Source organism: Camelus bactrianus, chromosome 8, assembly GCF_048773025.1.
Source record: "Camelus bactrianus isolate YW-2024 breed Bactrian camel chromosome 8, ASM4877302v1, whole genome shotgun sequence".
NCBI classification, from domain to species: domain Eukaryota; kingdom Metazoa; phylum Chordata; class Mammalia; order Artiodactyla; family Camelidae; genus Camelus; species Camelus bactrianus.
The window spans coordinates 46,954,760-46,968,845 of record NC_133546.1 but is presented as its reverse complement, the minus strand read 5'-3'; the positions used below and the strand labels follow the sequence as shown (position 1 = coordinate 46,968,845).

Here is a 14,086-nt window from a genome sequence, read left to right as displayed (position 1 = left end):
CTTATTTCACTTCAATTAATGTCTTCAAGTTCTTTTAATACAAAAAGAATTAACCCCTCTGGAGATACTGTCAGCTACATGACTCTACCGATCCCTTCCTCCTTGTCTAACACTGTCAAGTACTCAGTGAGTATGACACAAGTGATTCATTTTTTTCTGTACAGCTTATATGGAATGCATGTTTCACACAACTGTATAGATTGCTTATGTTTCTGAAAAGAGTGCCTGTGTAGTGTTTATGCCAAATCCTATTTTGTCCCAACAATTTTCAGTTATAAAATTAGAGATTCACTTATCTAGAACAAAAGTAGAATTAAAATAGTCTAGAATTCTATTCCATTTCAATGCGTGAGGCATCACACTAGGCAATGAGGATAGAGCACGGGATGAAACAGAAAGAATCCTTCCTCTCATGGAGTTTAGAGGCTAGAGAGGAAGACAGATAGTAAAACCAAAATTGCAAATATGATGATTGCAAAGAGGAAGTAAAGAATGTTATAAGAGCAAGTAGTCAAAGAAATTTAACCTAATCTAGGGGCTCAGGGAAAGCCTTGACAGGAAGTCAATTTTAAGGCAAGAGTCAAAAAGGAAACAGGAATGAACCAAACATGGATAGATGTGGATGTCTGGGTGAGAGTAAGGGTGGGAGATATTGCTGCTCAATCCAGATACAGGAAATTGCAAAAAGGTGTGGACCAAATACAAAAGGACAATGACCAGCACATTTGAGGAACTACAGGAAGTCGAATGTGACAGGACTACAGAGGTTTGGGACAGAATAGCACTGAAGAAGTAAGGGACCAGATTATGAAGAACCTTGTAAACTACATTAAGGATCCTAAAGACAATGAAAAGCCACTAAAGGTTTCAAGCAGGTAGGTGACAAGATCAGATATGTATTTAGAAAAGATTACTCCAACTGCAGACTGGAAAATGGAAAGAGGGCAACGCTGAAACCATGGAAATTAGTTAATACTATATAATCCATCAGTTTTTAAACTAGGCTGTAGCAGTGGGTATGAAAGGAATCAGAAAAGTCTGAAACATTTCAGATATAAAATCTGATGGACAAAGTTACTGACTGAATGCCAGGGATACAGGAAGAGGAAGCATCAAAGGATGAGTCCCATGTTCATTTCTAGTAAGACTAATTAATCAGCTGGATGACAGGTCTAACTTGCAAAAATAGGAAGGGAATATAGCGGGCGACGAGGTTTTCTGGAGTAAAAATGATGAGTCCAGTTTCAAACACACTTAGTTTGAGTCCCTGCAAGATAACTAAGTGAACATTTATAGCAAAAAGACATAAAGGTCTGGAGCTCAGGAGAAAAATCTTGTGGAGCCGTTGAGATAAAAATGTCAACAAAGACATAAAAATGGATGAGAGCTCGGGGGGGGGGGAATGAAGTGAAACAAACCAAAAAAAGGGGCAAAGCTCCAAGGAATGCCAACACTGAGCAACAAGCAAAGGCAGGAGATCTGGCAAAGGAGACCACAAAAACCCAGAAAGGAAGAGGCAAAACCAGGAAGGAGGCACTGCAGAGCAAGAGAGGGCAGTGCCACAAAATGGAGCAAACAGCCAACAACATCAAATAGTGCTGAGGGATCAAGCAAATAAAAGTTCAGACAGACTCTAGGTCTGGCAAAAAAAAAAAAACAAAAAAAAAACCATTAGTGACTTTGGCAAGAACAGTTCTATCGGAATAGTGTGAAAATATTACAGTGAAGTACGTGGTGGAGGTAGGAAGGAGATAACAAGTACAGACAATCTTTTTAATAAGTCTGGCTGTGAAGGGAAAGCAAGAGGTTGAAAAGGAGATGGGGTCAACAGAGGGTTGTTTTAGGATAGGAAGGGTTTGAGACAATATAAATCTGCAAAGATAGATACAGTAGATAGAAAAAGTTGAAAGTAAAATAAATAGAGAAGGCGGGGGGCGGTGAGGCAGGGAAAATATCAGAAACCACCAGGTTCCTGAGAAGTCAGGAGATGGGATCCAGAACACAGGCGGACGGTTGGGCTCTGCCTAGGAAGAAGGACACCTCTTCATTAACATGGGACAGAAGAAGTAAATGTGTGAGTGCAGATATGTCTTGCAGACTTGATGGCAGAAAGTTAAGGAAGGTCATAGCACATGGTTTCCATTTTCTTTGTGAAGTAGGAAGTGAAGCCACCTGTTAAGAAAGATGAGGTCAGGGCTCAGAGAACAGTCATAGTGGAGAAGAACAAAGACAGCTGACTAAGGAAACATAACAGGGCTGCAGGGTAATGTTTTGGATCCACTCAGATTGATAACCATGTGTCTGTGTGATTTCCTGTGGTAACAAGTCACAAAATATGAATGCAATTGAGTATGTATATTTCATATCAGATAATCTAAATGAAAAGCAACAGTTCAAATGAATATAACAGAAACAACAAAAGCTGAGAAGTTGCCCAGTTTCTAACAAATTTCCTTCCTAACATTCCCTGTAAAATAAGATATAATTCTCAATGATATACATAGAGAATGTAGGTTGAAAGATTTATGTGGAAGCAACAAATCAAAGTGTTAATATGCTTTTCCAATGGAAACAGAAAATTCCAGAAGACTCTGAATAATTATTTAAAAATTTGGTATGAGTGGATATTTTAAAATCTAGTTTCTAAGAAATAAGCAATAAACATTAATAAAAGTAAACTACCCTCACATTTGCCCATCCTTACCCTCCACCTGAATATGAATGGACTCTCCAGGCCACGGTGACAACCTTGTTACATCACCTCCCCTGAACTTTGAGAATGTCTGGGAAAGAAGTTTTATTGGCTCTCACGCTATGATATTTTCACCTCATTTCATCCAGAGTTTTTAAACATTATCATTATTACAACTCAAAGCAATTAAAAATATCTGCAGGCTGAATTTACAAGCAAGGCACACGTGAAGTAAAATCATATTGGCATTAAAATGCTCACCTATAATAATTCTAAGAGTAACCCCTGCTAGTGGTTTTGGATATTTTCTTTCTGTATATATTAACTTATTTTCAAGTGTGTATTATGAGCTAAATCTGGATTATGCTACATGGTTTTTTTTTTAAACTGACTTATAGTCAGTTTTAAAGCTCAGTTTTTTGTTTAATATTTATTATATGCCTGTCACCCAATAGTCTTCAAAAACATAATTATAATGACTATATAAAAGTTTATTTTGGGTGAAGAATTAGGAAGAATTCAAGGCAAAAAATTCCTATTAGATGAAACAATCCTCCTCCTCCAATAGTTATCCCTGATACTCTTTGCCATTTTTAATTTGATTAGAAATGGATGGAAAATAACTTACCTTCCAATCTCACAATGATCTTTTCATATTTAATCAAATTCATATATAAAGAAAGAAAAATGCATTCTTTACTTGCATTTTTTTTAACCGCAAGAAGTTTGTCAAACATTCTGATTTAAAAGTAAATAGACTTAAATCATGTATGTATTTCTTGGTTTTTGCCACTTTGACCAACTGGACATATACACTCCTTTGTTTGGATACTATTAGAAAGCCACCCAAGGTTAAGTTTTAATTAAACAGCAAAAGCTAGTTTGGAAACAAACACAAATGATATTCCAGCCCATATTACAGAGGGAGAAGGAGGAAAATACATCTAACAAATGAAACATCTCTAAAAAGAAACATGATCACATTTTGTTTTTAACTATGTAAGTTTTCCTAAGGGCAGAAAACTGTTGCTATTTCCAAAGCTAAAATGACTCAAATTTATATAATCAGTATGGTTACCTGCATACTGCTCAATTTCCTTGAAATTATCATTCAATAACAAAGCCCAAAGAGACAATTTAAAACAAAACCCCAACATGAATGTGGAGAGGTTTTCATGCACTGAGTATCTACCAGTTGCATGACCTATGCCAGATTTGAGGATGCAGAGAGAAAAATGAAACAGTTCTTATACCCAAAAAAGTAGTGAACAGCTCCTTAAGTAGCTTCCTCCAGCAGTCGGACTTGTCACAGCTGGAGCAGGCTGAGGAGCAGCGCTGCCTCTCCAACAGAAGAGGGAGAAAGCAAAGGGCAAGCTTTATTAAAGCGAAACAAGAACTAGTCTAGCACCACAGACACATTTCCACTTTTCCAGATCCTCCTGGGTAAATAATACGATGTGTACCTAAGATAAAAAGAAAAAACTGAAATAACAATAACTGAGAATGTCTCTGCCTACTAGGGACTATTCAGTGAAAAGGCAAGATGTTATTCTCTCTGATGGACAGATGCTTAAGTTTAGATTACATATGCAATTAGAAAAGAAAAAAAAGCAGGCTAAAATCAAGAGATATTTGATCCCCTTTTTTAGAACAGATAATACATTAAGTCAAACCTACAAGTCTATATATATAGCAATTTATGTTATTAAATAATGTATTTTGTATAATAAATACTAGCTCATGAACATATGCAGGCACATACATTCATATGTTCACCAAGCTATAAAAAAGAATTTAAACAGTTGCTTTGAACCACCTAAATACAAGAGTCAAATCTGAACTTACTATTTTCAAAATAACTTCCTGTTAAAAAACAACACATAACTTATGATTCATTATCATATATTATATATGCACAAGAAAAAAAAAGTCAAGAAGGTCCCATATCAACATGTCAACAGTGGGGTTTTTTTTCTCTGAGTGGTAGAATTAGAGGTCATTCTCATTTCCTTCTTTTTGCTGATCTGTGCCTCCAAATTTTTTCCATAGTAAGCACATATTGTATATAAAATGTTGAAAAACAGCCTCCAAATTTTAGAGCTTTATTTATAAAATGGATCAAGTTAAGATATCCCATTTGCTACCATCAATATACTTACATAATATGGTTCAGCCTCCCTTTCAGTTATCTCATCCTGATACAGAGTGAAGCAAGTTGGAATTCGTCCAAACCACACATCTCGAAGCACATCTTTGTCATCTGTCATTCTTCCAGTGGTTAAAGCAGTACATATAGGCTAAATTCTTTTTCAACCAAAGCCAAACTGAAAATAAAATGAAGAGTATTAGTCAGATTCTCGCAAGAATAAATGACCCTGCTCCAAAACAAAGAAAGATTACAGGAAAAAAATTAATGTCATAAAGTTTATTCACTACAAAAAATGTGTGATTGACATTCTTAAGAATAAGCATAAAAATCAGTACAACAAATTCTAAATGTGGAACCATTATTTATTTAAAGGGATCACTTAAGTAACCATTTCAAAATTCCATATGCAATTAATGAGCCACAGCCAAAGTGAAACTAGACTTGCGTCATCCTCTCAAACCCCAAAAGAGTCTATTGCTTATCTAAGGTGAACTCTTCACCTACAACTTTGTGTCTCAGCTTCTCATTTGTAAAATGGGAATACCAGCACTTACCACATAAGATAGACATGAAGATTAAATTAATATATGTAGAACACTTAGAATAATACCTATATGTAGGACTATAATCTATCATCATAATTTATGGAACCAACAAGAGCATGTCTCAAAAAAATGTTTAGAAGTCAAAGACTTCAAGAACTTAGAATAACCAAAAGCATTATTAATGTAAACAGGAATTGTAAGAGTAAAGGAAAATAACTAAAAAATTACTCACTGAACATTGCTGATAACACTCAATACAGAGTCAATAAATATTTGATCATTTGACATGCCCATCTCTGCGGCAAGTGCTGAGGGCATTCAAGATGATGATGATGATGGTGGTGGTTGTGGTGGTGGTGCTGATAACATTTTTAAAACCTCAGGCATTGTCTGGTAGGTATTATCTATAAATCTGCTAAACATGCCATGCACTTTCATGTCCTGTCCATGACTTTGCTCACGCTGGTGGTTCCTTACACTAAAGTAGCCTTCCAAACGTCCTTCAGGACGCTGCTCAAAATAGGCTTTCTTCTATGCATCAATCAGGCAGAAACTCTGTTTTCTCATTGCACCTTTACTTTTCCTCTACTATAGCACTTATGAGCTTAAAGATTGTTAATCTGATTTCCAATCTCATATTCTTTCCATCACACCATACCAACTGCCAAGGTCCCTTCCAATTCCAAAATATCCATGGTTATAATTAAATGTTACTTTGTCAGAGCTTTCATAAAGAAGGAGGGGAAGAAGTTAAATACTAATATAGCCTATAGTATTCAGGGAAGAATTTTTAAAAATATGGAACTTGAAGAACAGGTGTAATATGGAAAGCAAAAAGAAGACAAATATTCCAAGCAGGGCAAAACAGCATCAGCAAAGGCAAGAAGTGGGCAGGAGCAATATGTGTGCCAACTTTTTAGGAAACTTTGTATTGGGAGGAGTAGGGGTAGTGAAAGAACTGACATTGTGACATGTTTTAATATCACATGTGATCCTAGCATGTCACTTTACTTCACTAAGTCTCAATTTCCTTATCTGTAAAAGTCACCAGGTTGTTCTGTAAAAAATCTATAGTGTTTGACATGATACTAGACACATAGTAAGTGCTGAAATAAAAGCAATTATTATTCCTTTAAGGTCAAATTTGTAAATGTAAAATGAGACTGGATCATGAAGCATACCAAATGGAAGACTGCGGATTTTTAATTTCATCCAGCAAGCCTAGAGAGCTTGTAAGGTTTTATAATGGTGAAATTAAAACAATTGTCTGGCAGCAGTGCACAAGAGGGGATCCCAAGCCAAAGACCTAGCCAGAAAGCAATTTCAGCACTAAGGCATACAATAATGAGAGTCTGAACTGGACTGGTAGCAGGTGATTGATGAGAGACAGATAGGAGGCCTTTCCAAGGAAGAATGAATAGAAGTTGGTAAAAAGACTGGCTGAGCGATAAAGAACAAGGACAGAGAAGATTTAAATGCTTACATCACACAATACAGTAAGGTAGTTAAGGGGCTTTGAAATCAAACTGACTTAGGTTTAAACCCTGACTTCCACGTATATGTTGTGTTCTTGGACAACAAATCTGACATCTCTAAACTTCATATCTGTAAACTGAAGATACTTCTAATTTCACAGGGCTGTTGGGTGTTCACCTGGTAACCAACCACTCAACAAATGGTAAATGTATTTAATACACGGTTCCTCATGCTTCCACAGCCCCTCAGCTTAAACACACTTTGCCTCTTCTCTTGGCCAACTCTTAATCATCTTTTAAGAGTCAGTTTAACATCAACTCCTTGGGAAGCTTTCCACAAAGCAAAAGTAATTTAATTACTTCTATTATTATATGTTTACTGTTATATGTTACAACCATGTATTGCAGTTACGTTAATCTTATCTGTCTTCTGCCCCTTCCCACACTGAACTATGAGTTCCTTGATGGCAGAAACTGAGTCATATGTACTTTTGTATCCACGATATTAGCATAATTAGTACATGGTAGGCTCTGGAATTTTTGTTAAACAACTGGAAAATATATATATATTTAAAAGTTATACTAGCTACTTAAACTTTTCCACCTAAACTCTTTCCTAAATCAGTACAATCACCCTTTAAATTTAGCAAATTTCATTTATTTTAGAAAAATATTTTTCCCGTTCATACATACTCTACACTTATCAATGTGGTGCATCCAAATTGAAGGCACTGTTTTGGAAAAACAGAAATCCCAACCCATGATGCAGTCTACTAGAAGTAAGTATCTTGAGGGCAAGGGAGAGAGACAGCACTTCTTGACTGCTGTATTCTGGGCATTTAATTCAGAGCCTGCAACAGAAGTAGGTGCCCAACCAACAGCATTTGGCAAACAGCATCATGAGTATGACAAAAATAGAATGTACAATTAACAGTCCCTCGTACATGACAAACCCAAGAAAGGCTAACCTATCACCTGAAGCTATTATGCTGACAAAATCCCCAACCACCAGGAAGTCACTTAAAATATCAAATATCTGCTAGTAGTAAATTTATAAACACCTAAAAATAACACTCTAGGCTGGCGGGTATCCCTTTAGATTCATGAATACTGACCTCAAAAGTGGGCTCTGAGTACTGCCCAGTGTTCTCATATTTCCCTAGTCCATTTAGTCTCCCAGATCACCTCTCTCTCCTCAGATTTTCACATCTCCTTCCTCACTCTCTCTCAACTAAAAACCTGGCTTTCAATTTCCTTCTATCTAGGTACTAAGGATCAGTTGTTCTCAACCCGGGTTTCAATGAACAGCCCCACCCCCACCCTGGGGGAGAGTTCATAACTCTCCAACCTCCAAAAGTTGAAGTGCCCCAGGGTAGTCTTTGAACCTTGCCTTTGGAGATCTCAGACAGGGCTTTACATTTACACATTAACGATAACCACATTTATATCCTCAGCCTAGACTTCTCTTCTAAACTCCAGTTTCCTCTATACTACTGTATACTGACATTTCACTCGAAAACTTAGCATGTGCAAAACTGAAAATGGTTTCAGACCTTCCACCCTCCTTTCTCCCCCTATTACTTACTCTGTGGTCTTCCTCAAATCACTAAGTGGTAACTCTATTCTTTCCTTGCTCAGGCCTAAACCTGGGAGTCATCCATGACCCCTCTTCACACCTGATGGTTCTAGCTTAGACACAAGTCTAGAAGCCGACCATTTCTCACCACCTCCACTATTACCACACTGATTCAAGCCACCCTGACCTTTAACCTGGATAAATGCAATAGCCTACAAACAGAGATTTCAACATTTCTAACCTTGCTGCAGAGAGACAACACAGTAATCAGAAAAATTCTTTTAAGCACCAGTCAGATCAGTTCAGTCCTTTACTCAAAACCCTACCATCATATTCGAGGTAAAAACTAAACTCCTCACAAAGTCCTATCAGGCCCTAAACGATGACCTGGCCCCACTATGCCTGATACCTACTCTCCCCACCTTGCTCCCTCAGTTCCAGCCAAACCAGCTGAGCTCCTGCCTCAGGGACTTCTTGGTTGCTCGGGCTGCTCTTTCCACACAGCACTCTTCTTTGTCACTATTAGGTCTCTGCTCAAATGTCATCTTTTCTAAGGCCACCACCACAATTTCCTATGCACACTGCCAGCACTCTCCTTCCCTTTCATTGCTTTATTTTTTTCTCCATAGCCCTTCTCACTCCCTGACACATTTTAAATTAATTTTTATATTAACGTCTTCCTCCACCGTCAAAATGAACTTCATGATGGCACGGATTTTGTTGTCTTGCTTGTCTTTTTTTGTTTTACTTACTTTTTGTTAAGTGCCTGGCACATAACAGGCACTTAGTACTTGTTAAATTAATAAAGCGAACCTACACTTGAAGCATGTATGTTAGTCTGAAAACTCATATCCACAAAGTACGTTCTGTTCACCTCTCCCAATTTTAATCAGCATACTTTGAGGATCAAAGACATGCCTAAATACAGTGTAAAATTCTAAAATTCTCCTCAGCTACTACCCTCAGCTCAAGATCTTAGCTTTCAAATTCAAAATTCAACCAACTCCCTTTAGGGAAATCACAAAATAATTCGGTTCACATCCAAGTACCCACAGTCCCGAGGAGTCTGAAATTTATCGAGTAAATTCTAGAAGGCCTTGTAAGTTCAGTGCTGTTTGATAGTCTCTGGGTTTTAACTCTTGCTGAAAACATGCCATGCCTCCCCACCCCTCAGAAAAATCTAGAACCAATAGTTTCCGTAGGTTCCTCAAATTCAAGTATGACTTGAAAATAATCCAAAGTATAATCGAAGTACGTTACGGTGATTTGCCAATCCAAAGTGGCTTTGTCGGCACTAAATATTATTAAATGGGACTTAATAAACGCCATCGAGAAGATAAAGTGGGGAAATACCCACCGATTTCGGATAGAATCGAACTGCCTGTGAAATAATTATGGTTCAAATAATTATTCCACGAAAGATGTGGCTCCTGAACTAAACTCTAGAACCTGTGATGGGACCCTCACTTCCTACGTTAGTAAAGAACAGACGTATTCCCGGGAGAGACCGCACAGCCCGTGTAAGGGCCCCGGGGGCGGCGCCTGGCCAACGCCACCTCCCCCGGAGGAACCACCAGCAGCCGGGGGAGCGCCCCTCTCGCCGGCCGCACGCCCCTCCTTCTTACCACACCTACCTGGCACCTCCCCAGCCCTCCTCCTCCAGGCAGTTCCTCACACTGGGTGACAGACACACATATATCCTACCAAAAGCGCCGGCTTCCCCTCCGGCTTCCCGCACCACTGAGGACGATGGGGTCCCCGGCTCCGGCGGGGCGGCGGCGCCGAGTGCCGGACACACCGTCCCGCAGAGGCGCACCAGCCAGGAGTCCGGACGGCCCCCGCAGCCGCAGAAGGCACCGGCACCGAGGTGGGAGCCAAGCCCCGCTGCACTTCCGCTCTCGGGGATCCAGAGAACACAGCCCGCAGCGCCCCGGAGCCCTGGAAGCCTACCGCAAGTCCAGTCACCCTCGGCGCCCGGAGATGACGTCACGGGACCCCACGTGGCCCGCACTCCTCCCTCGGAGTTCGGCCCCACCCCGCGAAGAGGCTGGAGCCGCGCTTGAGCATGCGCGAACAGGGCGAGAGCGTGAATAGGAGGTCAGCACCCCTGGCAAGTTCACAGCTTCTACCCTCTTCCCAGAGTCTTGTGCTTTTGGCATACTCATTGGTGCTTAGGGAGGTTGACGTAACAGTTCTATAAGAGCAGACAGTTACTACTGAGACACTGCCTCACTAGAGCTTGATCGCAGCATCTCTCTCCTGGCTTCGCTAAGTAACATTAATGAAACGTTGGTTCTCAAAGTGTTTTCATATCTATTTTCTCATTTGATCTTTTCCACTTTGTCAGAGCCACAACAGGGATTAGTAGCCGCATTTAACAGAAGACTGAAATACCTGAATACTGAAGCCCTCCCATCCATCCAATTGTGCATACCTTTATCTTCCTGTTGGTGAAAGTAACAATTAATAAACTTACTCCTAAAGAGTCTTTGAATTGGATCAATCCAAAAGTCCTAACCAGCATTTAACGTCTTTGTCTTAGTTACACATGCCGTTCAACATAATACTATGCATGCCAAATAAATACTGTGCTGAAACTCCTGATAGGTTGCTGATAATTAAGACAACTAAGAAAATCCTAGTAGGAGCCACAGAATCCTTTTTAAAAGAAGAATCGTCTTGGCGGTTGTCTAGCCCAATGATTTTCCAGTGGTGAATCACAACCCAATGGTGGGTCATCAAATCAAGGTAAGGAGTCCTGACTAGCTTTGTTTTAATGAAATAAAATAGAAAATATTGGCATGCTTCACCCATGTTAAGGGTAAATTATTTACTGAAATTTTTACTTTAGTAACTATATGGTGTACACTGGATAGGAATGTGAAATATATTTCTTGGTATGAATAGCAGTCAAAGATATTTGAAAGCCACAATCCAGTTCACTCCACCTGTTACCAAACTCAGGTTCAGCTGTTCCCCACTCAAAAGCCAATAATTCTAGATGCAAGTGTCAGTAGAAAGGAAAGCTGCTTTAATTAGAAAAGCCAGCAATCTGGAGACATGGCTGTCTCCTGTCCCGAGGTCATCTCTGAAGATCTTATTCAGCCGTGACAGTTTTTAAAGGGAAAAATAAGGGGAAGACTCTCAGTGAATCATCAAGGCGAGAGGTTGGGTTCTGCATCATTCTCCATTGTGGGCAGACTGGCTGACTCTTCAGATATTATTTTGCCCCACCGTGATCTGCCTGCATGATTGCCACCCAGGATGTTGGGGGTAGAGAGCTAATCATTCTTTAACTACTTAATTCTTCATTCTTACTTCTTTTTATCTAGGAAAAGGATTAACAGTTCAGGCAAGGCATGGTGTGCTTTCAGGAGAGGTTAAGTCAGGAGTTAGTTTCAATTGCTTAGTGATCTCATTCCTATAATTAGGTTCTTTTAAGTTTAGAGGGGGACAGAAATGAGTGAACAGGAAATGGGCAAAAGAGCTGCTTTAAATTTCCCGCTATCAAACATCATTCCATTTCTATGGGATTAGGGGTGAAAATCCATCTTCTATAACTTCATGCTGGCATAAGGCTCTGTATTCTCGGATTGGAAGATGTCACCATGGGTCTGTAGCATCTCTTTGTTGACAATTTTAGTTGCCCACTTACATATACAGGCAGAGCAAAGTACAGTTATTTTGATGCCCACAAAGATATGGATTATTATGAGGAATAATGTTAAACCCATTCTTTTGAGGCCAGTTCTTGGAATTGTGCTGGCCATAGACTCAGTACTGCTCAAGATGGAGCAGCTTATTATGTCATGTCTACAGCCTGGTCATCATACAGTTAGCTCTTTTCCTCTGGTGACAGTTATAGTAACTGTAAAACAGTTCAGGAATTTGCATCAGACACTGAGTCAGTGACTCTATTGTCCTAATCATTAACTACTTGGTTTTGTACTTGGGGGAGCCTACAGGGTTCTGCTTGGCTCCACACCTACACAATGCAGAAATCCCCTTTATAGCATCCCTGACAGCCACTAGCCTCTGTAGAAAAGCTCTTGGGACAAAGAAGTGCCACCTTCCCAACAATAGCCAAAATTAAATGGAATTTACTCTGAAATGCATCAGAAAAAATAGGTGGATAGATAGATGGATAGAGGGATGGCTAGATGGATAAATAAATGATAATGCAAGTAAAATGTTAGTGGTAGAATCTAGATGGGGACTATATGGGCATTCACTGTAAAATTCTTTCAACTTTCCTGTTTGAAAATTTTCCTAATAAAATGTTAGGGGGAGGGGAAAAACTATGTAAGGAGAATCCTAATAGGTAGAAAGTGATAACATTGAGCTAAAGTCCAGCTTCTTTTAACCTTTAAGAATTGACCCTGTTTACTTCCTTCCTCCCCTAGTCCCTCCCTTACCCCACCTACAACCTACAATAGAAATAGCTAATCCTTGTTTTGATAGACAGTACTTCAGCTATGAAAAGATAGCTCTCATTCCTCATAAGCTGCTTGGAATAAACACTGTTGGTTCTTTTAACCATTCTCCATATGGCATAACTCTCCTCTGGAAATGGGCCAGTTAATAGTGTCCCTATTTAATAATTGTTGTACTCTTTCTCCTCGTATCATCATGCTCCTTGAGCAAAAATTTGGAAATAAAAGGAATTCTGTATTTGTTCTCTGTCATTTCCATTTGTCAACATTATGTTTTCTCTCTCAATCAGTGGCATTGCCTCTTTTAAATTTTTTTTCAATGAAGATAACTTTTAAGGAGCTCTTTTTGGTTGGTGTTACCATGTCCCCCAAGCCTCAGCTCATTCTGGATGACTCTCAGGCTGCTGTTTGACTTGTGTGAACTTGCTTATAAAGTCCTCTTTCCACCAAAAGCAAAGACACAAATTCTCCAAAATTCTGGGTTCAAAGGAGAAACTCAGAGAAATCTCTGTTAATAATAAGATTTTGTTTCTTCTCACTGTAATATCTTGCAGTTGTAAAGCCTGACTTTTTATTTTGCATGCCTTACAACTTGTAAGATGCAGAGCTATGGAATCACAACTTTCCTTTACTCTAAATTTACTTGAATCTGCTTTCCTAAACTCTAAGGTGTCTCTGCTACCCGTATGAACTCTAACATGCCATTATGTCCTGACCCCAAGGTTCCATCTACTCTGTTTCACTTCCAACCTGCTAGTTTCATGAGTTAGTTAAGCCAAATTTAATTCTTCTGTTAGGGTTCTAACTCCTTTGACTGTGCTTCACCGAACTAACCTGTCTCCCGGATTTCCCTCACTATTGGTTTCTTCCTTCAGGCTCAAGTGTTCCCCCAGCCTATTAAAATTCTTCCTTCAACCTTCATCACTTCTTACGTAAACTATTAGGATAGCTTCTTAACTGATCTCCCTGCCTCCAGTCTTCTTCCACTTACTCCAGGACCATCTATATTTGATTTCAGCTTCAAGCAAAGTGGATTACCTAAAATACACTCTAAGTATATCACTCTGATACTTAAAACTTCTTTGTGATTCCTTCTGGTCCCTCTATTCCTTCTGGTTCCTTCTTCTTTTCTAGCCTCATTTCTTGGTTCTCTCTGCCTTGCATTTACAATTCCAATGGTATCAAACACTTTGCAGTTCCATGCACTCAGGCTGTC

The 14,086-nt window shown here is 39.3% G+C and overlaps 1 protein-coding gene across 5 annotated transcripts in view; it reads right to left on the bottom strand.

Moving 5' to 3' along the window:
• The window catches only part of ATG5 (autophagy related 5), a 103,486-nt gene extending 93,069 nt beyond the window's left edge, over positions 1-10,417 (bottom strand). The window contains exons 1-2 of one of the 5 annotated variants that reach the window (XR_006728414.2): positions 10,142-10,412; positions 4,852-5,016 (exon numbers count right to left, since the gene is read on the bottom strand). Coding sequence is in view for 4 of the 5 variants with exons in the window: in XM_074368566.1 (XP_074224667.1) it covers positions 4,852-4,959 (108 nt within the window). In the remaining variant the exon portion in view is untranslated. Of the gene's footprint in view, positions 1-4,851; positions 5,017-10,141 lie in introns of those variants that run through there. The other 4 variants (XM_074368566.1, XM_074368567.1, XM_010965367.3 and 1 more) reach the window with 4 other exon arrangements.
• Between the last annotated feature and the right edge of the window lie 3,669 nt (positions 10,418-14,086).